The sequence below is a fragment of the Taudactylus pleione genome, unplaced genomic scaffold (genome assembly GCF_031769625.1).
Source record: "Taudactylus pleione unplaced genomic scaffold, aTauple2 ptg000171l, whole genome shotgun sequence".
In the NCBI taxonomy this organism is placed as follows: domain Eukaryota; kingdom Metazoa; phylum Chordata; class Amphibia; order Anura; family Myobatrachidae; genus Taudactylus; species Taudactylus pleione.
Genome location: NW_028284573.1, coordinates 1,834,163 through 1,860,000, shown reverse-complemented (window position 1 = coordinate 1,860,000; position 25,838 = coordinate 1,834,163). Strand labels below are relative to the sequence as shown.

General features: G+C 43.4%; 1 protein-coding gene across 1 annotated transcript; it reads left to right on the top strand.

Moving 5' to 3' along the window:
• The first annotated feature begins 772 nt into the window (after nucleotides 1–772).
• On the top strand, nucleotides 773–25,838 carry LOC148521285 (extracellular tyrosine-protein kinase PKDCC-like). Its single transcript, XM_088475403.1, has 7 exons — nucleotides 773–1,306; nucleotides 4,282–4,404; nucleotides 16,108–16,379; nucleotides 17,040–17,119; nucleotides 17,639–17,740; nucleotides 24,092–24,271; nucleotides 25,753–25,838. The coding sequence occupies exons 1-7, from the start codon at nucleotides 773–775 to the stop codon at nucleotides 25,836–25,838; spliced, it is 1,377 nt and encodes a 458-aa protein (XP_088331529.1).

Here is a 25,838-nt window from a genome sequence, read left to right as displayed (position 1 = left end):
TCCCGTAGCCCGCAGTAGGGCCGCTATTTTGAGTGACAGATAGTGCCGTTTGTGGGTGGTAACAGGGGAAGGTGCTTGTGAACGGGGGAGTGGATGTGTGAACGCAGGCGTGCCCGACCCCCAGAACGGAGTTTATTGGGTGTGCATAATTTGCAAAGTGCGTCATTGAACATGTGACTTGGATGATTTTTCCATGTACTGCTCGCACTGCTTGCGGGAGGCTAGGTGTACCTTAAGTGCCGCGAGCAGCTCCGTTGGCTCCCGATGGTCCCGATCAATCCTACGTTTCCTGGAGATGATAACGTTTGTTGCGAGTGGCAAGGGGGCGTCTTTAAACACTTGCGAGCGCAATAAGCCCTTTCCCGCTAAGACATAGAGGCGTCCTTACACCGCAAAGAGCGAGCGCATGTTTTGCATAGATGGCCCCTTTTTGAGAGCGAGCTGCCGCAAATAGCGTCCCGGTATGAATCAGGCCCTGTGTCAGAGAGCAGTCTGGAATATCATTACAGTATAATCTACCTTTGCAAACGTGAGAGCTACATTGTTGCATATTGACCAATAGATGGCAGCAGAGAGTTAAACTAAGGTACTAAGGTACTACAGAGCTTGCAGGGTGAGGTCAGACATGGGATGCGTGCTTCTGGAGACACTCCTCACTGGGTGTCCACCAGTCCTATTAACCCACCCATTAGCCAAACAGGGACAGTCCCCTCCTAATTAACTCATTTACAGTAAAAGGCCAGAGGTGAGAAGCTGCCCAGAACACAGCACTATGAAAGGGCACTTTATATTCTCTGGAATTGCTCTCACCCTGATGGTGCTCTACCTGAAGCTATCATCCCATGGGAGATGCACCTTTAATGACAAGTACAGGTCACTTCTGCATTCCCACCCCAGCAGGGAAATGAGAAGGGAAATTGTGGAGCGGCAGAAGAGCTTGCTCTTCTTTTATAAAACTCTATTGGGGCTTAGACATCCTACCCTGGAGCAGGAGGATATCCTGGGGTTCCTGGAACCAGAAATAGACCTCAAGGTCCCCCCGGAATCTGGGACATTGACGTGCGAGGATCTCTCCCACATAACAGGAATTGATTATATCGGATCTGGTTTTACCAAACTCGTGCTGAGGGGAACGTTACTGAATGGCGGGGCGGTTGCCCTAAAGTCTGTCCACGCTGAAGGCAATGACATGAAACGCTGCGTACAGCTCTACGGTGACCACGCTGGGTGCCACCGACTGGCCACGTATAAACTGCAGAAGGAGATCGCCCTATTGCAGATCCTCCGTTCCCCAGGCATCATCCAGGTAGGAAGAAATTATTTTCGGGAAAGGAGTTCCCTTAGCAAATTTGTTTGTTCCAAATTAATCTGTGAGTGGTTTGGAATATAAAATGCTCAACACATTAAGGCAGAGGTTCCCAAACTCTGCCATTACGGTCCAGGTTTTAAGGGTATCCATACTTGAGCACAGGCGACTTAATTAGTACCTCAGTCAATTTTATTTGACCACCTGGAATCAAGCATGGATATCCTTAAAACCTGACCGGCAATGGCAGAGTGTGGGAATCTCTGCATTAAGAGGGATTATTTTCTCCAGAGGGTCACCCAGATTCGGCACGCAGTTATTATGTCGGCACTCCGAATGCTGACGTTTTGAATGTCGACATTGGTTGAAAGTTCAACGGTGAAAATGTCGACATTCGCAATGTCAGCATGTCGATATTGGTGATGTCGACAGGCACAATGATGACAGTCCATGTTAGGTTTAGGTTAGGCTCAAATACCCAAAACGCTATGTCGACATGCTGCCTATTGACATGCACATAGTCGACGTTAGGGCTATATGAATGTCACATTTTGTCATAATCATGTCGTCATTCTGAATGGCGACGTTTCGTACCATACCCCTCAGATTCTGTATGGTACAGATATGCAGCGTGACTCTGCCGCTAGGCTAGTTTCCATCATTTCGTAATGAATAGGCCTGAAAATCCCACCCAATCTTTCTTTGGGCAGCCAGAGGGAAATTTGCTACTCATCGGGGTACATCAGAGATTTAGAACTGTTGAAAATAAAAATAAGAAATAAGATTGCCAGCTCTTTGGTGAAACTCAGCTCTGGGCCGGGCTGTACATACAGCAGACCTTATGCTGCAAAATACAATATACTATTAGCAGGACATGGCAGGGAAGGTGCTAAGTGACCTGAGATTGCCCAATGTGGGAAGTGACCAGAACCTGACACAGGGGACATTTGTAACAAGCGGCCTCATCTCTACCTGACCTCACCACACACATCAGCTCCTTAGATAAACATGGAGCCCGGCTACTTTACATGTGTCACATTCTACAGGAGAAACCCAGAAACCCGAGCCTGCTACCTCACCAAATACATGCTCAGGGCTCCCAAAGCTGGGATTTTTCCAGCCTGTAGATCCCAATTGCTATATGTATAGATCAGGCCTCCCCAGCTCCTTGCAGCTCCTTAAACCCGGTCGGATTATGTCATTTTCGGAATAGTATTAGGGCTACGCACTCCTGGAAATACCCGTACAGCATCAATGTAGAGGGGCTGTGCAGAGTTAAGCGCAAGTCAGTTTAGTGGGCGCAACTTGTGTGTTTGCACACTACGCTTGCTCAGGGGCCTGATGTATACAAGCACGAGTCGTTGCGGCTTGCTAGGCAAATCATTCACATCTCCACTTGTGGCAATAAGTAGCCGCATCTGGGCTGTAATCGGGCGCCCGTACGTAGAAAAGTTCAGCGAGGGCGCGCCAACGAATTTGCGGGTTACACGTAGTTGTGCGTGCCTGTGATTACCCGTTTCCCAATGGATCTTCTGCATTAAGAATAGGGCTAGTGCAAGTTTGCGCTGATAACGCTGGCAGCTCTGACGCCACGTGTGCGCCTAGGGGAGGTCCGAACACAGAAATACACGTAACTCGGCATACAGGCGATTATACGCATTTGTTTCCAAGCACGGCGGACATACGCTCAACGCTGCATTTGTCCCATAGTCTAGTCCATTCTCTGTGATATCAAGGCTGTAACAAGGGGTACGCGAGCAGGACCAGGGCACAGGGCCCAGGGGTCCACACCTTCGCTGTGCCAGAGTACCCCACAGCACCTACATTTGGCTTCCACAGTGCCTGGAGCAGTGCTCTACTTTCTTGACATCACGTGTGGAGGGGCGCAGCACCCTGCTCTGTCTCTATATCCAATTTTGTACTGTCAGACATTTTAGGTTGTCAAATATTTGTAGCTTTATTACTTTGGGTACTTGTGTACTCTACGGACTCACTGCAGAGAAAACCCAATGTATGTTTTAAATGGTACTTGTGTACTTTACGTGCACATGTACCGAAACTTAAGTTATCCCCACCTAAAGAAGAAAGTTGTCCCCACCTAAAGAAGAAAGTTGTCCGCTCGCCACGCTTCGGCTCGGTGGCTCGCTAGAAGGTTATATTCCCCCTTCTATGCCCACTTGGATGGTAGGGAATGACGCTGGACACTGGGAATGACGCTGGACACTGGGAATGACGCTGGACACTGGCTGATGACGTCAGGGTCCTCTCCGTGAAGGGGATTTAGACATTACCATAATGGATAATAATAATGCGTGTAGGACACTTGGGTTCTCTCTGCAATGAGTTTGTAAAGTACACAAGTACCTTACTTTGTTACAAGTTATTTTACAGGTTGTTATAAAATATAGTGACCGTGCTGTCATCAGCCTGTGGAGTGAGTGGCTAAGCCGTGAGTAATCGCAGCCTGTGAATGGGCCAGGACAATACAGAATTATGTGAATTACTGGACAATGAATAAACATCTGGCATCATCTGCGTAGACCCCGATTAGACATTGTTATGCGGCATTTAGAGGTATAAAATATAGTGACCGTGCTGTCATCAGCCTGTGGAGTGAGTGGCTAAGCCGTGAGTAATCGCTGTCTGTGAATGGGCCAGGACGATACAGAATTATGTGAATTACTGGACAATGAATAAACATCTGGCATCATCTGCGTAGACCCCGATTAGACATTGTTATGCGGCATTTAGAGGTATAAAATGGGACCAGCATTCAGCTCCCTAGGAAGCAGTGCCTCGTGCCTCAGTAATGTGACTCATTTCTAGTGTAGTTCTTACTAATGCCACTTCAGTCCACAGCATGGCGGCCTTCACTATGCGTAGGTCCACTAATGGGCTTTCTAAATGTAAATGATGTTTGTAGCCCCACCTTCTCATGTGCATTGTAATTACAATTCTCTCTCTGCTCCCTGCAGTTACATGGCCAGTGCTATGATGAGAGCCCATCCTCCGGCATTCGGGTCACAGCTATGTTGGAACTCGGGTCCCCCCTTGATATGCTTCAGCTACTTCAGACCCCCTGGGAGGAGAGATTTAAAGTAAGAAAAAAAAAGCAAACAATAGGAATTGTATCAGTGACTTCCCAGCTGGGCGACATTAACGCATCCCCTGCTGGAAGCTGGGGGCTGGCTGTGATGCCTTTAAGCTCAGTGCATCCCTCTCCAGCTGTGAAATGGTTAATGAGCAAAAGGGATTAAGCACAGGAGGTGTCCCTGCCAGGCACAGGTCACAGCTCAGTCACTCAGTCACAGAGGACATCTGAGATCCCCCCCCCCCCCATTACCTAAATGACTGTCAGAGGTCAGAGATCACCCAGCCAGTCACTGTACAGTACAAATACAGGGCGCAAAATGGGGCAAGCACTGGCACAAAATCCTCTTTAGTGGTGCCTTGTGCCTCCAATTGCTGCTCATCCCTTTATACCTCTCTGTGACACAGAGTTGAACATACATCCATTTGGGGACTGTGTCTTTGGTTGTATTCGCCCTGCGCATGCTCCAAAGCTGGGCGCACTCTGGTACGGGCTATGCAGAGCCATACGCCAGGCCTAGGCCAACCTGGGGCTCTCTTCAGCTGTTGTGAAACTACACATCCCAGCATGTCCTGTCAGAGTTTTAGCATTCCAAAATAGCTAAACTTTGGTAGGGCATGCTGGGACATGTAGTATCACAACAACTGGAGAGCCTCAGGTTGGCCAGGCCTGCCATACACATTTTGGTCGTTCTGCACTTGAGACCAAGGGAGTGATGTCATAGGTTCCGGGATTAAGGACCCGGCGGGATTGCAGTGAGTTGCTGGTTTTGCTTATATTTGTTGCCGACTTTAAATTTGGCAGCGAAACTCTCTGTAATCTCAGGAACCTATTACATAATCCCCCAACAGGGCATCAGCCTCTATGGGCCAAATGTAATAGGGTGAGAGTTTAGAAAAGTGAGAGTCTCTGACACTTTTAAAACTTTGCCAATGTAATAGAGTCCAAAAACAAAGTAACAGAATGAACTTGCATGTTTTTTCAGGCTTAAAAATCTCTCACGATTTAAAATCTCCTCCAGATGTTTTCCCATTTTGAAGATAAAACTCAACCAATGTGAGAGGTTACTGCTAAACTCTCACATTTTCTAAACTCTCACCCTATTACATTTGGCCCCATATGTTACCTGCACTGTCCTGTGGTGCTGTATACTGCTCACACCTACCATATACTGCCCTATGTGTTGTGTCAGGGTATACGTGTCTTTTATGTAGTATGTTACCTGTATACTGCTCACACCTACCATATACTGCCCTATGTGTTGTGTCAGGGTATACGTGTCTTTTATGTAGTATGTTACCTGTATACTGCTCACACCTACCATATACTGCCCTATGTGTTGTGTCAGGGTATACGTGTCTTTTATGTAGTATGTTACCTGCACTGTCCTGTGGTGCTGTATACTGCTCACACCTACCATATACTGCCCTATGTGATGTGTCAGGGTATACGTGTCTTTTATGTAGCATGTTACCTGCACTGTCCTGTGGTGCTGTATACTGCTCACACCTACCGTATACTGCCCTATGTGATGTATCAGGGTATACGTGTCTTTTATGTAGTATGTTACCTGCACTGTCCTGTAGTGCTGTATACTGCTCACACCTACCATATACTGCCCTATGTGTTGTGTCAGGGTATACGTGTCTTTTATGTAGTATGTTACCTGCACTGTCCTGTGGTGCTGTATACTGCTCACACCTACCGTATACTGCCCTATGTGATGTGTCAGGATATACATGTCTTTTATGTAGTATGTTACCTGCACTGTCCTGTGGTGCTGTATACTGCTCACACCTACCGTATACTGCCCTATGTGATGTGTCAGGTTATACGTGTCTTTTATGTAGTATGTTACCTGCACTGTCCTGTGGTGCTGTATACTGCTCACACCTACCATATACTGCCCTATGTGATGTGTCAGGGTATATGTGTCTTTTATGTAGTATGTTACCTGTATACTGCTCACACCTACCATATACTGCCCTATGTGTTGTGTCAGGGTATATGTGTCTTTTATGTAGTATGTTACCTGTATACTGCTCACACCTACCATATACTGCCCTATGTGTTGTGTCAGGGTATATGTGTCTTTTATGTAGTATGTTACCTGTATACTGCTCACACCTACCATATACTGCCCTATGTGTTGTGTCACGGTATATGTGTCTTTTATGTAGCATGTTACCTGTATACTGCTCACACCTACCATATACTGCCCTATGTGTTGTGTCAGGGTATATGTGTCTTTTATGTAGTATGTTACCTGTATACTGCTCACACCTACCATATACTGCCCTATGTGTTGTGTCAGGGTATATGTGTCTTTTATGTAGTATGTTACCTGTATACTGCTCACACCTACCATATACTGCCCTATGTGTTGTGTCAGGGTATATGCGTCTTTTATGTAGTATGTTACCTGCACTGTCCTGTGGTGCTGTATACTGCTCACACCTACCATATACTGCCCTATGTGTTGTGTCAGGGTATACGTGTCTTTTATGTAGTATGTTACCTGCACTGTCCTGTGGTGCTGTATACTGCTCACACCTACCATATACTGCCCTATGTGATGTGTCAGGGTATACGTGTCTTTTATGTAGTATGTTACCTGCACTGTCCTGTGGTGCTGTATACTGCTCACACCTACCGTATACTGCCCTATGTGATGTGTCAGGTTATACGTGTCTTTTATGTAGTATGTTACCTGCACTGTCCTGTGGTGCTGTATACTGCTCACACCTACCATATACTGCCCTATGTGATGTGTCAGGGTATATGTGTCTTTTATGTAGTATGTTACCTGTATACTGCTCACACCTACCATATACTGCCCTATGTGTTGTGTCACGGTATATGTGTCTTTTATGTAGTATGTTACCTGTATACTGCTCACACCTACCATATACTGCCCTATGTGTTGTGTCAGGGTATATGTGTCTTTTATGTAGTATGTTACCTGTATACTGCTCACACCTACCATATACTGCCCTATGTGTTGTGTCAGGGTATATGCGTCTTTTATGTAGTATGTTACCTGCACTGTCCTGTGGTGCTGTATACTGCTCACACCTACCATATACTGCCCTATGTGTTGTGTCAGGGTATATGTGTCTTTTATGTAGTATGTTACCTGTATACTGCTCACACCTACCATATACTGCCCTATGTGTTGTGTCACGGTATATGTGTCTTTTATGTAGTATGTTACCTGTATACTGCTCACACCTACCATATACTGCCCTATGTGTTGTGTCAGGGTATATGTGTCTTTTATGTAGTATGTTACCTGTATACTGCTCACACCTACCATATACTGCCCTATGTGTTGTGTCAGGGTATATGTGTCTTTTATGTAGTATGTTACCTGTATACTGCTCACACCTACCATATACTGCCCTATGTGTTGTGTCAGGGTATATGCGTCTTTTATGTAGTATGTTACCTGCACTGTCCTGTGGTGCTGTATACTGCTCACACCTACCATATACTGCCCTATGTGTTGTGTCAGGGTATACGTGTCTTTTATGTAGTATGTTACCTGCACTGTCCTGTGGTGCTGTATACTGCTCACACCTACCATATACTGCCCTATGTGATGTGTCAGGGTATACGTGTCTTTTATGTAGTATGTTACCTGCACTGTCCTGTGGTGCTGTATACTGCTCACACCTACCGTATACTGCCCTATGTGATGTGTCAGGTTATACGTGTCTTTTATGTAGTATGTTACCTGCACTGTCCTGTGGTGCTGTATACTGCTCACACCTACCATATACTGCCCTATGTGATGTGTCAGGGTATATGTGTCTTTTATGTAGTATGTTACCTGTATACTGCTCACACCTACCATATACTGCCCTATGTGTTGTGTCACGGTATATGTGTCTTTTATGTAGTATGTTACCTGTATACTGCTCACACCTACCATATACTGCCCTATGTGTTGTGTCAGGGTATATGTGTCTTTTATGTAGTATGTTACCTGTATACTGCTCACACCTACCATATACTGCCCTATGTGTTGTGTCAGGGTATATGCGTCTTTTATGTAGTATGTTACCTGCACTGTCCTGTGGTGCTGTATACTGCTCACACCTACCATATACTGCCCTATGTGTTGTGTCAGGGTATATGTGTCTTTTATGTAGTATGTTACCTGTATACTGCTCACACCTACCATATACTGCCCTATGTGATGTGTCAGGGTATACGTGTCTTTTATGTAGTATGTTACCTGTATACTGCTCACACCTACCATATACTGCCCTATGTGTTGTGTCAGGGTATACATGTCTTTTATGTAGTATGTTACCTGCACTGTCCTGTAGTGCTGTATACTGCTCACACCTACCATATACTGCCCTATGTGTTGTGTCAGGTTATATGTGTCTTTTATGTAGTATGTTACCTGCACTGTCCTGTGGTGCTCAATACTGCTCACACCTACTATATACTGCCCTATGTGATGTGTCAGGGTATAAGCGTCTTTTATGTAGAATGTTACCTGTATACTGCTCACACCTACCATATACTGCCCTATGTGTTGTGTCAGGGTATATGTGTCTTTTATGTAGTATGTTACCTGTATACTGCTCACACCTACCATATACTGCCCTATGTGATGTGTCAGGGTATATGTGTCTTTTATGTAGTATGTTACCTGTATACTGCTCACACCTACCATATACTGCCCTATGTGATGTGTCAGGGTATATGTGTCTTTTATGTAGTATGTTACCTGTATACTGCTCACACCTACCATATACTGCCCTATGTGTTGTGTCAGGGTATACGTGTCTTTTATGTAGCATGTTACCTGCACTGTCCTGTGGTGCTGTATACTGCTGCTCACACCTACCATATACTGACCTATGTGTTGTGTCAGGGTATACATGTCTTTTATGTAGTATGTTACCTGCACTGTCCTGTGGTGCTGTATACTGCTCACACCTACCATATACTGCCCTATGTGATGTGTCAGGGTATATGTGTCTTTTATGTAGTATGTTACCTGCACTGTCCTGTGGTGCTGTATACTGCTCACACCTACCATATACTGCCCTATGTGATGTGTCAGGGTATACGTGTCTTTTATGTAGTATGTTACCTGTATACTGCTCACACCTACCATATACTGCCCTATGTGTTGTGTCAGGGTATACGTGTCTTTTATGTAGTATGTTACCTGTATACTGCTCACACCTACCATATACTGCCCTATGTGTTGTGTCAGGGTATATGTGTCTTTTATGTAGTATGTTACCTGTATACTGCTCACACCTACCATATACTGCCCTATGTGTTGTGTCAGGGTATACGTGTCTTTTATGTAGTATGTTACCTGCACTGTCCTGTGGTGCTGTATACTGCTCACACCTACCATATACTGCCCTATGTGATGTGTCAGGGTATACGTGTCTTTTATGTAGTATGTTACCTGTATACTGCTCACACCTACCATATACTGCCCTATGTGTTGTGTCAGGGTATACGTGTCTTTTATGTAGTATGCTGCCTGCACTGTCCTGTGGTGCTGTATACTGCTCACACCTACTATATACTGACCTATTTGTTGTGTCAGGGTATACGTGTCTTTTATGTAGTATGCTGCCTGCACTGTCCTGTAGTGCTGTATACTGCTCACACCTACCATATACTGCCCTATGTGTTGTGTCAGGGTATACGTGTCTTTTATGTAGTATGTTACCTGCACTGTCCTGTAGTGCTGTATACTGCTCACACCTACCATATACTGCCCTATGTGTTGTGTCAGGGTATACGTGTCTTTTATGTAGTATGTTACCTGTATACTGCTCACACCTACCATATACTGCCCTATGTGTTGTGTCAGGGTATACATGTCTTTTATGTAGTATGTTACCTGCACTGTCCTGTGGTGCTGTATACTGCTCACACCTACTATATACTGACCTATGTGTTGTGTCAGGGTATACGTGTCTTTTATGTAGTATGCTGCCTGCACTGTCCTGTAGTGCTGTATACTGCTCACACCTACTATATACTGCCCTATGTGATGTGACAGGGTATAGGTGTCTTTTATGTAGTATGCTGCTTGCACTGTCCTGTGGTGCTGTATACTGCTCACACCTACCATATACTGCCCTATGTGTTGTGTCAGGGTATACGTGTCTTTTATGTAGTATGCTGCCTGCACTGTCCTGTGGTGCTGTATACTGCTCACACCTACTATATACTGACCTATGTGTTGTGTCAGGGTATACGTGTCTTTTATGTAGTATGTTACCTGCACTGTCCTGTGGTGCTGTATACTGCTCACACCTACCATATACTGCCCTATGTGTTGTGTCAGGGTATACGTGTCTTTTATGTAGTATGTTACCTGCACTGTCCTGTGGTGCTGTATACTGCTCACACCTACCATATACTGCCCTATGTGTTGTGTCAGGGTATATGTGTCTTTTATGTAGTATGTTACCTGTATACTGCTCACACCTACCATATACTGCCCTATGTGTTGTGTCAGGGTATACATGTCTTTTATGTAGTATGTTACCTGCACTGTCCTGTGGTGCTGTATACTGCTCACACCTACCATATACTGCCCTATGTGATGTGTCAGGGTATACGTGTCTTTTATGTAGTATGTTACCTGTATACTGCTCACACCTACCATATACTGCCCTATGTGTTGTGTCAGGGTATATGCGTCTTTTATGTAGTATGTTACCTGCACTGTCCTGTGGTGCTGTATACTGCTCACACCTACCATATACTGCCCTATGTGTTGTGTCAGGGTATATGTGTCTTTTATGTAGTATGTTACCTGTATACTGCTCACACCTACCATATACTGCCCTATGTGTTGTGTCAGGGTATACGTGTCTTTTATGTAGTATGTTACCTGCACTGTCCTGTGGTGCTGTATACTGCTCACACCTACCATATACTGCCCTATGTGTTGTGTCAGGGTATATGTGTCTTTTATGTAGTGTGTTACCTGTATACTGCTCACACCTACCATATACTGCCCTATGTGTTGTGTCAGGGTATACGTGTCTTTTATGTAGTATGTTACCTGCACTGTCCTGTGGTGCTGTATACTGCTCACACCTACCATATACTGCCCTATGTGTTGTGTCAGGGTATATGTGTCTTTTATGTAGTATGTTACCTGTATACTGCTCACACCTACCATATACTGCCCTATGTGTTGTGTCAGGGTATACGTGTCTTTTATGTAGTATGTTACCTGCACTGTCCTGTGGTGCTGTATACTGCTCACACCTACCATATACTGCCCTATGTGATGTGTCAGGGTATACGTGTCTTTTATGTAGTATGTTACCTGTATACTGCTCACACCTACCATATACTGCCCTATGTGTTGTGTCAGGGTATACGTGTCTTTTATGTAGTATGCTGCCTGCACTGTCCTGTGGTGCTGTATACTGCTCACACCTACTATATACTGACCTATTTGTTGTGTCAGGGTATACGTGTCTTTTATGTAGTATGCTGCCTGCACTGTCCTGTAGTGCTGTATACTGCTCACACCTACCATATACTGCCCTATGTGTTGTGTCAGGGTATACGTGTCTTTTATGTAGTATGTTACCTGCACTGTCCTGTAGTGCTGTATACTGCTCACACCTACCATATACTGCCCTATGTGTTGTGTCAGGGTATACGTGTCTTTTATGTAGTATGTTACCTGTATACTGCTCACACCTACCATATACTGCCCTATGTGTTGTGTCAGGGTATACATGTCTTTTATGTAGTATGTTACCTGCACTGTCCTGTGGTGCTGTATACTGCTCACACCTACTATATACTGACCTATGTGTTGTGTCAGGGTATACGTGTCTTTTATGTAGTATGCTGCCTGCACTGTCCTGTAGTGCTGTATACTGCTCACACCTACTATATACTGCCCTATGTGATGTGACAGGGTATAGGTGTCTTTTATGTAGTATGCTGCTTGCACTGTCCTGTGGTGCTGTATACTGCTCACACCTACCATATACTGCCCTATGTGTTGTGTCAGGGTATACGTGTCTTTTATGTAGTATGCTGCCTGCACTGTCCTGTGGTGCTGTATACTGCTCACACCTACTATATACTGACCTATGTGTTGTGTCAGGGTATACGTGTCTTTTATGTAGTATGTTACCTGCACTGTCCTGTGGTGCTGTATACTGCTCACACCTACTATATACTGACCTATGTGTTGTGTCAGGGTATAGGTGTCTTTTATGTAGTATGTTACCTGCACTATACTGTGGTGCTGTATACTGCTCACACCTACCATATACTGCCCTATGTGATGTGTCAGGGTATACGTGTCTTTTATGTAGTATGTTACCTGCACTGTCCTGTGGTGCTGTATACTGCTCACACCTACCATATACTGCCCTATGTGATGTGTCAGGGTATACGTGTCTTTTATGTAGTCTGTTACCTGCACTGTCCTGTGGTGCTGTATACTGCTCACACCTACCATATACTGCCCTATGTGTTGTGTCAGGGTATACGTGTCTTTTATGTAGTATGTTACCTGCACTGTCCTGTAGTGCTGTATACTGCTGACACCTACTATATACTGACCTATGTGTTGTGTCAGGGTATAGGTGTCTTTTATGTAGTATGTTACCTGCACTATACTGTGGTGCTGTATACTGCTCACACCTACCATATACTGCCCTATGTGATGTGTCAGGGTATACGTGTCTTTTATGTAGTCTGTTACCTGCACTGTCCTGTAGTGCTGTATACTGCTCACACCTACCATATACTGACCTATGTGATGTGTCAGGGTATACGTGTCTTTTATGTAGTATGTTACCTGCACTGTCCTGTGGTGCTGTATACTGCTCACACCTACTATATACTGCCCTATGTGATGTGTCAGGGTATAGGTGTCTTTTATGTAGTATGTTACCTGCACTGTCCTGTGGTGCTGTATACTGCTCACACCTACCATATACTGCCCTATGTGTTGTGTCAGGGTATACGTGTCTTTTATGTAGTCTGTTACCTGCACTGTCCTGTGGTGCTGTATACTGCTCACACCTACCATATACTGCCCTATGTGTTGTGTCAGGGTATACGTGTCTTTTATGTAGTATGTTACCTGCACTGTCCTGTAGTGCTGTATACTGCTCACACCTACTATATACTGACCTATGTGTTGTGTCAGGGTATAGGTGTCTTTTATGTAGTATGTTACCTGCACTATACTGTGGTGCTGTATACTGCTCACACCTACCATATACTGCCCTATGTGATGTGTCAGGGTATACGTGTCTTTTATGTAGTCTGTTACCTGCACTGTCCTGTAGTGCTGTATACTGCTCACACCTACTATATACTGCCCTATGTGATGTGTCAGGGTATAGGTGTCTTTTATGTAGTATGTTACCTGCACTGTCCTGTGGTGCTGTATACTGCTCACACCTACTATATACTGACCTATGTGTTGTGTCAGGGTATACGTGTCTTTTATGTAGTATGTTGCCTGCCGGGCTCAGTAGGTTTTGTTGACATTCGGGGCCAGATGTAATAGGGTGAGAGTTTACAATATATGGGAGTTTAGCAGTAACCTCTCACATTGGTCCAGTTTTATCTTCAAAATGGGAAACATCTGGATGAGATTTTTTGAGTCTAAAAAATGTGAGTTTTCCTGTTCTCTGAGTTTAAAAAGTCTGAGAGATTACTGCTATACTCTGATATTTTCTAAACTCTCACCCTTTTACATTTGGCCCTCAGAATCTCAGCAGTCATAATTTATACTACATTGTGTCAACAGATACTCCATGTCGATTGAGATGTCAACATGTTGATATTGTCAACAAGCATAAAAAATTAGCATGTTCAAAATGTCGACACACTAATCCTAACCCTAACATTAATCCTAACTCTAACATTAGTACTAACTCTAACATTAATCCTAACTCTAACATTAGTACTAACTCTAACATTAATCCTAACTCTAACCCTAACACTAATCCTAACCCTAACATTAATCCTTACTCTAAAATTAATCCTTACTCTAACATTAATCCTAACTCTAACCCTAACACTAATACTATCCCTAACACTAATCCTAACCCTAAAATTAATCCTTACTCTAACATTAATCCTTACTCTAAAATTAATCCTAACTCTAACATTAACACTAATACTAACCCTAACATTAATCCTTATCCTACACTAACCCTAACATTAATCCTTATACTAACACTAACCCTAACACTAATCCTAACCCGAACATTAATCATTACTCTAACATTAATCCTAACTCTAACATTAACACTAATACTAACCCTAACATTAATCCTTATCCTAACACTAATCCTAACCCTAACATTAATCCTTATCCTAACACTAATCCTAACCCTAACATTAATCCTTACCCTAACATTAACCCTAACACTAATCCTAACCCTAACATTAATCCTTACCCTAACATTAACCCTAACACTAATCCTAACTATAACATTAATCCTAACTCTAACATTAATCCTTACCCTAACATTAATCCTTACTCTTTAACATTAATCCTAACTCTAACATTAACACTAATACTACCCCTAACATTAATCCTTATCCTAACACTAATCCTAACCCTAACATTAATCCTTACCCTAACATTATCCCTAACATTAATCCTAACCCTAACATTAATCCTAACTCTAACATTAACACTAATACATTACTAACCCTAATATTAATCCTTATCCTAACACTAATCCTTACCCTAACATTAATCCTTACCCTAACATTAATCCTAACCCTAACATTAATCCTTACCTTAACATTAATCCTTACCCTAACATTAATCCTAACCCTAACATTAATCCTTACCCTAACATTAATCCTTACCCTAACATTAATCCTAACCCTAACATTAATCCTTACCCTAACATTAATCCTAACGCTGACCTTAACCGTAATGGTTGCCCTAACTAACCTTAACTCGTTAACACTGACCTTAATCCTAATGCTAACCCTAACATTAATCCTTACCTTAACATTAATCCTACCACTAATTTTAACCCTAATGCTAACCTTAACTTTGACTCTGACCTTAACTCTGATGCTAACCCTAACTAACCTTAACTCTAACGCTGACCTTAACCCTAATGCTGACCTTAACTAACCCTAACTCCAACGCTGACCTTAACTCTAATGCTAACCCTAACTAACCTTAACTCTAACGCTGACCTTAACCCTAACGCTAACTCTAAAACTATCCCTAACCCTAACGTTAACCCTATCATTTCTATTGACGACATTTTGACCATGTAGACATGTTGTGTGTTGACATTTCAAGTGTACTGAGATTTTGCAGGTGTCGGCATATTAACCATGTCAACATAATACAATTAGTAATTCTTGAGTCGACATTTTGACTGTCTACATTCTAACTGTAGACATGCTGACCACAGCCCCTGCCTGACACTGTACACTATATGACTCTATACATGCCAGTGAAAAGGGTCTGTATTGCTAATAGTGAATGAGCCCCTGAAATATGGAGTTTTGTAACAGGTGCTGAATATAGACCAATACAGAGTTATCAGCGCCCATACTACCCCACAATATACCTTACTGCTCCTCTACACCCACGATCCCCCTGTACTTGTGTCACCAGCCAGGGCTGCACGATGCTACGGACAGGGAACCTACATAACATTGTACCTCTCTCACTTGCGGACAGATCTGTTTGGAATTGGTGCAGTTGCTGCATTATTTGGCCACCTCCCCCATGGGATCCATCGCGCTTCTGGATTTCCAGCCCAGGCAGTTCGTCTTGGTGAACGGAAGTCTGAAAGTGACGGACATGGATGACGCCACCAGCGAAGAGCTGGCGTGCAGCAGAGACGCTGACTGCGCCCTCACCTTCCCCGCCAGAACGTTCGCTGTCCCGTGCTCCGTCACCGGGGTGTGTACAGGGGCCAACGAGAAGAGGAACCTCTACAATGCATACAGGTAATAGGCGAGGATAACTATTGTATTGTACTGGTAGTGGCTGTATAATAGCTGCATTACTCCTCTGGTATATGTAGTAGCTCTAGATTCCAGCTAAGCCAGAGGTTCCCAAACTTGGCCCTCAGGGCTCCCCAACAGTTCAGGTGTTAGAGATATCCATGCCTGACCACAGGTGACTTAATTAGTGCCCCAGTCAATTTGATTTAACCACCTGTGCTCAACCATGGATATCTGTAAAACCTGAGCTGTTGGGGTTCCCCCGAGGACCGCGTTTGGGAACTTCTGAGCTAAGCACTAATTAAAGTGCTTTCATTTGACAGACATTATATAATGATACAATGACGGGCAGAAGCTACGCCTTTAAATATGGTTTTAAAGAAAAAAAACTGTAGTATACATGGTGTTTCCACTGTGGCTGCTTAGGCAATATTTAGCCTATAGTATCAGTTTAGAGGCATTAGTTTGACACTCTGTGCCTCATCCACTAGTGCCTCGTGGCTCAGTCTTGTTGCTAGTTCCTAGTCAGTCATAACCATGGGTCTGGTGCACAAAGTGGCCGCTACTGCAGTGGGCGCTCTGTACGGGCTCTGGCGACAGTTTCCCTTTGTCTAAAATGGAGTTCTCGGATAAGTAACGTACATGCCTCATTTTATGTTTCAGATTCTTCTTCACTTACCTCTTACCTCATGCCTCACCTCCTGCCCTTCGACCTATGCTCCAGGATATCATGAATGCCACAGGTATTAGATGAAACAGTTTGGTTGTGTCCCAATATGTATGTTATGTATGTAATGTATGTATATACTGTATGTAATGTATGTATATATTGTATTTTATGTATGTATGTTATGTATGTATGTATGTATGTTATGTATGTATGTATTTGTTATGTATGTATATATGTGTTATGTATGTAATGTATATATGTATGTGTATATATATATATAAATGTGCATGTACGGTATGTAATGTATATATGTTATGTATGGTATGTTATATATGTATTGTATGTTATGTATGTATGGTATTTGTTATGTATGTATGTGTTATGCATGTAATGTATGTATGGTATGAATGTATATATGCATGTATGTTATGTGTATATGTATGTTTTATGTATGTATATGTTATGTATGTAATGTATGTTTTATATATATATGTATATATATATATATGTATGGTATGTTATGTATATGTTATGTATGTATGTTATGTATGGTATGTTATGTATGGGCCCATTCATGTAGCTTTTATTGCAGGTGATTTACGCTTTGGGATACATGAAACCCTGAAGGCGTTTGAAGCTGTATTGGATTTTTACAAGTCAGGGATGAATCGGAGCCAGAACCCTACCCTGAGAGGTGAGGTACCCAGTAGCCCATATAAGACTGGTTCTCACCTTTCCGCACTACAGGATATAGCGCAATCTCGCAGTCATTATATTGCTGAGTATCTATAGGGCTGGTGCACGTTTTGATGCTGCGGCCGATGGTGGCGTCTAACGAGATATCAGCGTCTGCAGACACTGGCAGTGGGCGTGTTAGTCGCTTTACACCAGGGAAGGGCTTTGTAGTAGCTTTCGCATTATAAAGTGCGACCGGCAAAAGACACGGGTGCTGCAGCGTCCAACTCACAATCCAGCCCTATTTGTACCAGAACAGAACATCGCCATAGCTGGGATATGAACAGCGGAAGTACCATTTCAGGGCATTTATAGTATTGTACAATTATAGTGCTTCTGTAACATCAATTAGGGGATAATTTCTATGTTGTAGTTTTGAAAGCATGTCGGCATAAGGCATGTAAGCATAAGGCATGTCGGTATAAGGCATGCAGGCTGAAGGCATGGAGGCATAAGGCATGTAGGCATAAGGCATGTAGACATAAGGCATGTAAGCATAAGGCATGTAGGCATAAAACATGTAAGCATAAGGCATGTAAGTATAAGGCATGTAGGTATAAGGCATGTAGGTATAAGGCATGTAAGTATAAGGCATGTAAGTATAAGGCATGTAGGTATAAGGCATGTAAGCATAAGGCATGTAGGTATAAGGAATGTTGGCATAAGGCATGTAAGCATAAGGCATGTAAGTATAAGGCATGTAGGTATAAGGCATGTAGGCATAAGGCATGTAGGCATAAAACATGTAAGTATAAGGCATGTAGGTATAAGGCATGTAAGTATAAGGCATGTAGTTATAAGGCATGTAAGTATAAGGCATGTAGGCATAAAACATGTAAGTATAAGGCATGTAGTTATAAGGCATGTAAGTATAAGGCATGTAGGCATAGAACATGTAAGTATAAAGTATGTAGGTATAAGGCATGTAGTTATAAGGCATGTAAGGCATAAGGCATGTAAGCATAAAACATGTAGTTATAAGGCATGTAAGTATAAGGCATGTAGGCATAAAACATGTAAGCATAAGGCATGTAAGTATAAGGCATGTAGGTATAAGGCATGTAAGTATAAGGCATGTAGGTATAAGGCATGTAGGTATAAGGCATGTAAGTATAAGGCATGTAGGCATAAGAAATGTAAGCATAAGGCATGTAGGCATAAGGCATGTAGGTATAAGGAATGTTGGCATAAGGCATGTAAGCATAAGGTATATAAGTATAAGGCATGTAGGTATAAGGCATGTAGGCATAAGGCATGTAGGCATAAAACATGTAAGTATAAGGCATGTAGGTATAAGGCATGTAAGTATAAGGCATGTAGTTATAAGGCATGTAAGTATAAGGCATGTAGGCATAAAACATGTAAGTATAAGGCATGTAGGTATAAGGCATGTAAGTATAAGGCATGTAAGCATAAAACATGTAGTTATAAGGCATGTAAGTATAAGGCATGTAAGTATAAGGCATGTAGGCATAAGGCATGTAGGCATAAAACATGTAAGCATAAGGCATGTAAGTATAAGGCATGTAGGTATAAGGCATGTAAGTATAAGGCATGTAGGCATAAGGCATGTAAGTATAAGGCATGTAGGCATAAGGCATATAAGCATAAGGCATGTAGGTATAAGGAATGTTGGAATAAGGCATGTAAGTATAAGGCATGTAGGTATAAGGCATGTAAGTATAAGGCATGTAGGCATAAAACATGTAAGTATAAGGCATGTAGGTATAAGGCATGTAAGTATAAGGCATGTAAGTATAAGGCATGTAAGCATAAAACATGTAGTTATAAGGCATGTAAGTATAAGGCATGTAAGTATAAGGCATGTAGGCATAAGGCATGTAGGCATAAAACATGTAAGCATAAGGCATGTAAGTATAAGGCATGTAGGTATAAGGCATGTAAGTATAAGGCATGTAGGCATAAGGCATGTAAGTATAAGGCATGTAGGTATAAGGCATGTAGGCATAAGGCATGTAAGCATAAGGCATGTAGGTATAAGGCATGTAGGTATAAGGCATGTAGGCATAAGGCATGTAAGTATAAGGCATGTAGGCATAAGGCATGTAGGCATAAAACATGTAAGTATAAGGCATGTAGGTATAAGGCATGTAGGTATAAGGCATGTAGGCATAAGGCATGTAAGTATAAGGCATGTAGGCATAAGGCATGTAGGCATAAAACATGTAAGTATAAGGCATGTAGGTATAAGGCATGTAAGTATAAGGCATGTAGTTATAAGGCATGTAAGTATACGGCATGTAGGCATAAAACATGTAAGTATAAGGCATGTAGTTATAAGGCATGTAAGTATAAGGCATGTAGGCATAAGGCATGTAAGTATAAGGCATGTAGGCATAAGGCATGTAGGCATAAAACATGTAAGTATAAGGCATGTAGGTATAAGGCATGTAAGTATAAGGCATGTAGTTATAAGGCATGTAAGTATACTGCATGTAGGCATAAAACATGTAAGTATAAGGCATGTAGTTATAAGGCATGTAAGTATAAGGCATGTAAGTATAAGGCATGTAGTTATAAGGCATGTAGTTATAAGGCATGTAAGTATAAGGCATGTAAGTATAAGACATGTAGGCATAAGGCATGTAAGCATAAAACATGTAGTTATAAGGCTTGTAAGTATAAGGCATGTAGGCATAAGGCATGTAGGCATAAGGCATGTAAGCATAAAACATGTAGGCATAAGACATGTAAGTATAAGGCATGTAGGTATAAGGCATGTAAGCATAAAACATGTAAGGATAAGGCATGTAAGTATAAGGCATGTAAGTATAAGGCATGTAAGTATAAGGCATGTAGGCATAAAACATGTAAGCATAAGGCATGTAAGTATAAGGCATGTAGGTATAAGGCATGTAGGTATAAGGCATGTAAGTATAAGGCATGTAGGCATAAGGCATGTAAGTATAAGGCATGGAGGTATAAGGCATGGAGGTATAAGGCATGTAGTCATAAGGCATGTAGGTATAAGGCATGTAGGTATAAGGCATGTAAGTATAAGGCATGTAGGCATAAGGCATGTAAGTATAAGGCATGTAGGCATAAGGCATGTAAGCATAAGGCATGTAGGTATAAGGAATGTTGGCATAAGGCATGTAAGCATAAGGCATGTAGGCATAAGGCATGTAAGCATAAGGCATGTCGGCATAAAACATGTAAGGATAAGGCATGTAGGTATAAGGCATGTAAGCATAAGGCATGTTGGTATAAGGCATGTAAGCATAAGGCATGTACGCATAAAACATGTAAGCATGTAGATGATGGGGTACGGAAGGTGCGCTCGCCCTGTGGGTGCAATGATGATGGGGGAGTGTTGGACTGTGTATGTGGTTGCTAGTGTGTGTGGTGTGAATGAGTGGGGAGGGGTGGACCAAACGAATGAGAGAGGCGGACACAAGGTGGGAGTAAATGGTTTTATTGGAGTAGTCACAGTGCTTCTCCTATATAGTCCCGGGCACAAGGTGGGTGTGGTGGTGGGTGAGAGAGGGGGAGAGACTGGGGAGGTGGGTCGACCCTTTTAGGGGGCTCCTTTCCGTGCGGTTCAATTAACTAGCACGTTACCCCTGCTGGACACTATGGTCGACAGTCTAGGTCTAGGACATCTCGGTGGGTGGGAGGGGGGAGAGGGAATAGATATTGGGTGTGGTGGGTGGGTGTAATCACCTGGCGGCGTCCCGCGTGTGAATCAGAGTCTCGAAGTCTAATACCTACCGGTAGGTGTGGCCTGAAGTCGGTAAGGCCATAGTGGTGTTGCGTTGCTGCAGTTCTTATTGGCTGAGTGGAAATGCCTTGAAGAAGGCAGAACCCCTGCTGAAACGCGTTGGGGACCCCACTACGCCCACACTCCAGACCCATGGCCTACTCCCACCGAAGTTCCTTATCCCCATGGGGACCTCCGGTTGGCCCCAGCCGTACCATCCTCACCACCCCCGCACTTGCTGGTGCAAGCGCCTGCACCCCAACCATACTTACCGCAGAAGTGTTACACTTCGAGCCCGTCCTGGGCAGTCCATCTACCTACCAGAAGGGTGACTCACACCACACCCCGGCTCTTACAGGGGAGCCGACCCCTTACACCAGTGACCCAGCACCAGCGGCAGTTTCCACAAGCAGCTTACCCCCACTGCTGCATCCCGACCACCAGCATCACCCGGTCGCTGACCGCCGCACAATAAGAGATCATCGTAAACAACAGCTACTCATCTTTACCACTGCAGCATCTCCACTCAGCCAATAAGAACTGCAGCAACGCAACACACCTATGGCCTACCGACTTCAGGCCACACCTACCAGTAGGTATAAGACTTCGAGACTCTGATTCACATGCGGGACGCCGCCAGGTGATTACACCCACCCACCACACCCAATATCTTTTCCCTCTCCCCCCTCCCACCCACCACCACACCCACCTTGTTGCCCGGGACTATATAGGAGAAGCAATGTGACTACTCCAATAAAACCATTTACTCCCACCTTGTGTCCGCCTCTCTCATTCCTTTGGTCCACCCCTCCCCACTCATTCACACCACACACACTAGCAACCACATACACAGTCCAACACTCCCCCATCATCATTGCACCCACAGGGCGAGCGCACCTTCCGTACCCCACCGTCTATATCCAATTTTACGCAGGACCCGGTGCGCCTGCGATCAGGAAGTGCAGCGCCCCACTCACTCGTATAGCACACCTTACAGCCCACTAACATATCACATCTGCCCACACAGCAGAGCGCAGTCCTACCCACCCATTACCATGTAAGCATGAGGCATGTAGGCATAAAACATGTAAACATGAGGCATGTAGGCATAAGGCATGGAGGTATAAGGCATGTAGTCATAAGGCATGTTGGTATAAGACATGTAAGCATAAGGCATGTAGGCATAAGGCATGTAAGTATAAGGCATGTAGGCATAAGGCATGTAAGTATAAGGCATGTAGGTATAAGGCATGTAGGTATAAGGCATGTAAGTATAAGGCATGTAGGCATAAGGCATGTAGGTATAAGGCATGTAGGCATAAGGCATGTAGGTATAAGGCATGGAGGTATAAGGCATGTAGGTATAAGGCATGGAGGTATAAGGCATGGAGGTATAATGCATGAAAGCATAAGGCATGTAGTCATAAGGCATGTAAGTATAAGGCATGTAGGTATAAGGTTTGTAGGTATAAGGCATGTAGGCATAAGGCATGTAAGCATACGGCATGTAGGTATAAGGCATGTAAGCATAAAACATGTAAGCATAAGGCATGTAGGTATAAGGTTTGTAGGTATAAGGCATGTAGGCATAAGGCATGTAAGCATACGGCATGTAGGTATAAGGCATGTAAGCATAAAACATGTAAGCATAAGGCATGTAGGTATAAGGCATGTAGGTATAAGGCATGTAGGCATAAAACATGTAAGCATGAGGCATGTAGGCATAAAATATGTAAGGATGAGGCATGTAGGCATAAAACATGTAAGCATGAGGCATGTAGGCATAAAACATGTAAGCATGAGGCATGTAGGCATAAAACATGTAAGTATGAGGCATATAGGCATAAAACATGTAAGCATGAGGCATGTAGGCATAAAACATGTAAGCATGAGGCATGTAGGCATAAAACATGTAAGCATGAGGCATATAGGCATAAAACATGTAAGCATGAGGCATGTAGGCATAAAACACGTAAGCATGAGGCATATAGGCATAAAACACGTAAGCATGAGGCATGTAGGCATAAAACACGTAAGCATGAGGCATGTAGGCATAAAACACGTAAGTATGAGGCATGTAGGCATAAAACATGTAAGCATGAAGTATGTAGGCATAAAACATGTAAGCATGAGGCATGTAGGCATAAAACATGCAAGCATGAGGCATGTAGGCATAAAACATGTAAGCATGAGGCATGTAGGCATAAAACATGTAAGCATGAGGCATGTAGGCATACAACATGTAAGCCTGAGGCATGTAGGCATACAACATGTAAGCATGAGGCATGTAGGCATAAAACATGTAAGCATGAGGCATATAGGCATAAAACATGTAAGCATGAGGCATGTAGGCATAAAACATGTAAGCATGAGGCATGTAGGCATAAAATATGTAAGCATGAGGCATGTAGGCATAAAACATGTAAGCATGAGGCATGTAGGCATAAAACATGTAAGCATGAGGCATGTAGGCATAAGGCAGGTGCTAATATGGTGCAGTACAGTCCCCTATACACAGATGAGCTCTGATCAGTGCGGCAGACGTTACACTAATGACATAAGTGACATAAATTGTGCTTTATATCCCAGACTATACTGTGCTGAGAGGATTTCGGATGAATGAAAGTGCTGGTGATTTCAGGTGCTGGTCTTCCTATCACTACCAGGGATGTCTGCTGTCTGTGCACAATGCGGCTGAGGCCGCGGAGTTCTGCAGCCGTCGTCCTCACTGTCAGAGCTTCGTTATTGGCCGGCAAAGGACATGGACCGGTACGTACCCTAGGGCTGCAGTATTGGTCCTTACTTTGTAAGTCTAATAGGTGTAGCATAAACTAAATATATTAATGTACTTCTCTGTGATAGTGCCTACCGCTAACCATACACATGTTTATCAGGGTTTTCAAATCCAGTCCTCAAGTTCTCCCAGCAGGACATGTTTTCAGGATTTCTGTCTGTGGAAAAGGAAGAATAAATACTTGCCCAGCAAAATAAATTCAATTGTTTTACACGATTAAATAAATCTGGAAAATATGACCTGTTGCTGGTATTAGGGATCGTGACAATAGCACTCTTGGCCATGTTTGGCTGTTATAGAAACATGTGATCTGTAAGCAGAATCTGCAGCGAGTCTCCTCAGGCAAAATCAGTTTTTGTTTTTCGCTCAGTTTTTCCATCATTTGGATCAACAGACCTAAAAACGACACATGTACCAAGATTCCCGAACTCTAGTAACTGACGTCTAAAAACTAACACCCCCCCCCCATCAGGGTCCCTCTCTACATCAAATCTGATAGTGACAAACTTATTTACTCTTCTAAATACAGCTTGTACCTTGCCTAGAGTTTCCTTTTTATGTTTGCGGTTGATCTCCAGCCTTATTGCGCAAGTTCCCCGTACATTCCCGTTTGTTGCGGCTGACGTTCCCAGCATCTCTCTGCTCATAAGACCCGTATCTGACCAGTTATCTCCCCCCTGGTATACTCTGGCTGTACGATGGTCCTTGCAGATAAATGCAGCCTCGGCAGTGGGACATTATGATTATATTATAAAGGCTTTTATTGAATGCCAGCACGTGATGTGCCCCAGGGCTTGTAGTGGTGACGATATCTGGGAATTCATTGTATACACTGTTAGGTCTTTGGGAAAGTGCTTAGTCCAGAAACACTGCAACACATTACATGTGCCCCCTGCCCCCGTCACAGGGGTTACTGAGGACTGTGAGAGAGGCCGGGAATAGATAAGGTCCCTGTAATGCACTGATAGGGATCTCAGGGCTGGGGTCCAGGATGTTTTTGTTGGGAATACCTGGTTTTTGGGGGGGGGGGCTTTTTCAGACAAGCGGTTAATGAGTGTTTAGTAAGAACTTGCTCACTTTGGGGGAAATGTATCGAGCCGTGGAGAGAGATAGACGTTGCCCAGAGCAGCCAATCAGCATCTGTCATTTCAAAGACTGTGGGAGAGATTTATCAATGCTTTGGGAGAGTTACAGTGGATGGAGATAAACTACCAGCCAATCAGCTCCTAACTGTCATTTTTCAAACACAGGCTGTAGAATAACAGGAGCTGATTGCTTGTTACTTTATCACTCTCCAAGCTTTGCATATATGTATACACTCCTCCACTTGAGGGTATGAATTATATCTATTATTTTGCTAAAAGTGATGAATACACAAGATTTGATCCCCTATGAGTGAATGTAAAGTGATTACCCCCAGTTCTGAGTGTAACGATATCTCATGTTATCCACACAGGTCGTTATCTTGCCTCATTCACAAGAAATTCAGCACAACTGGTTCCCGATGAGGACTCCTGCGCCTACGTGAAACGATGGGGGTGA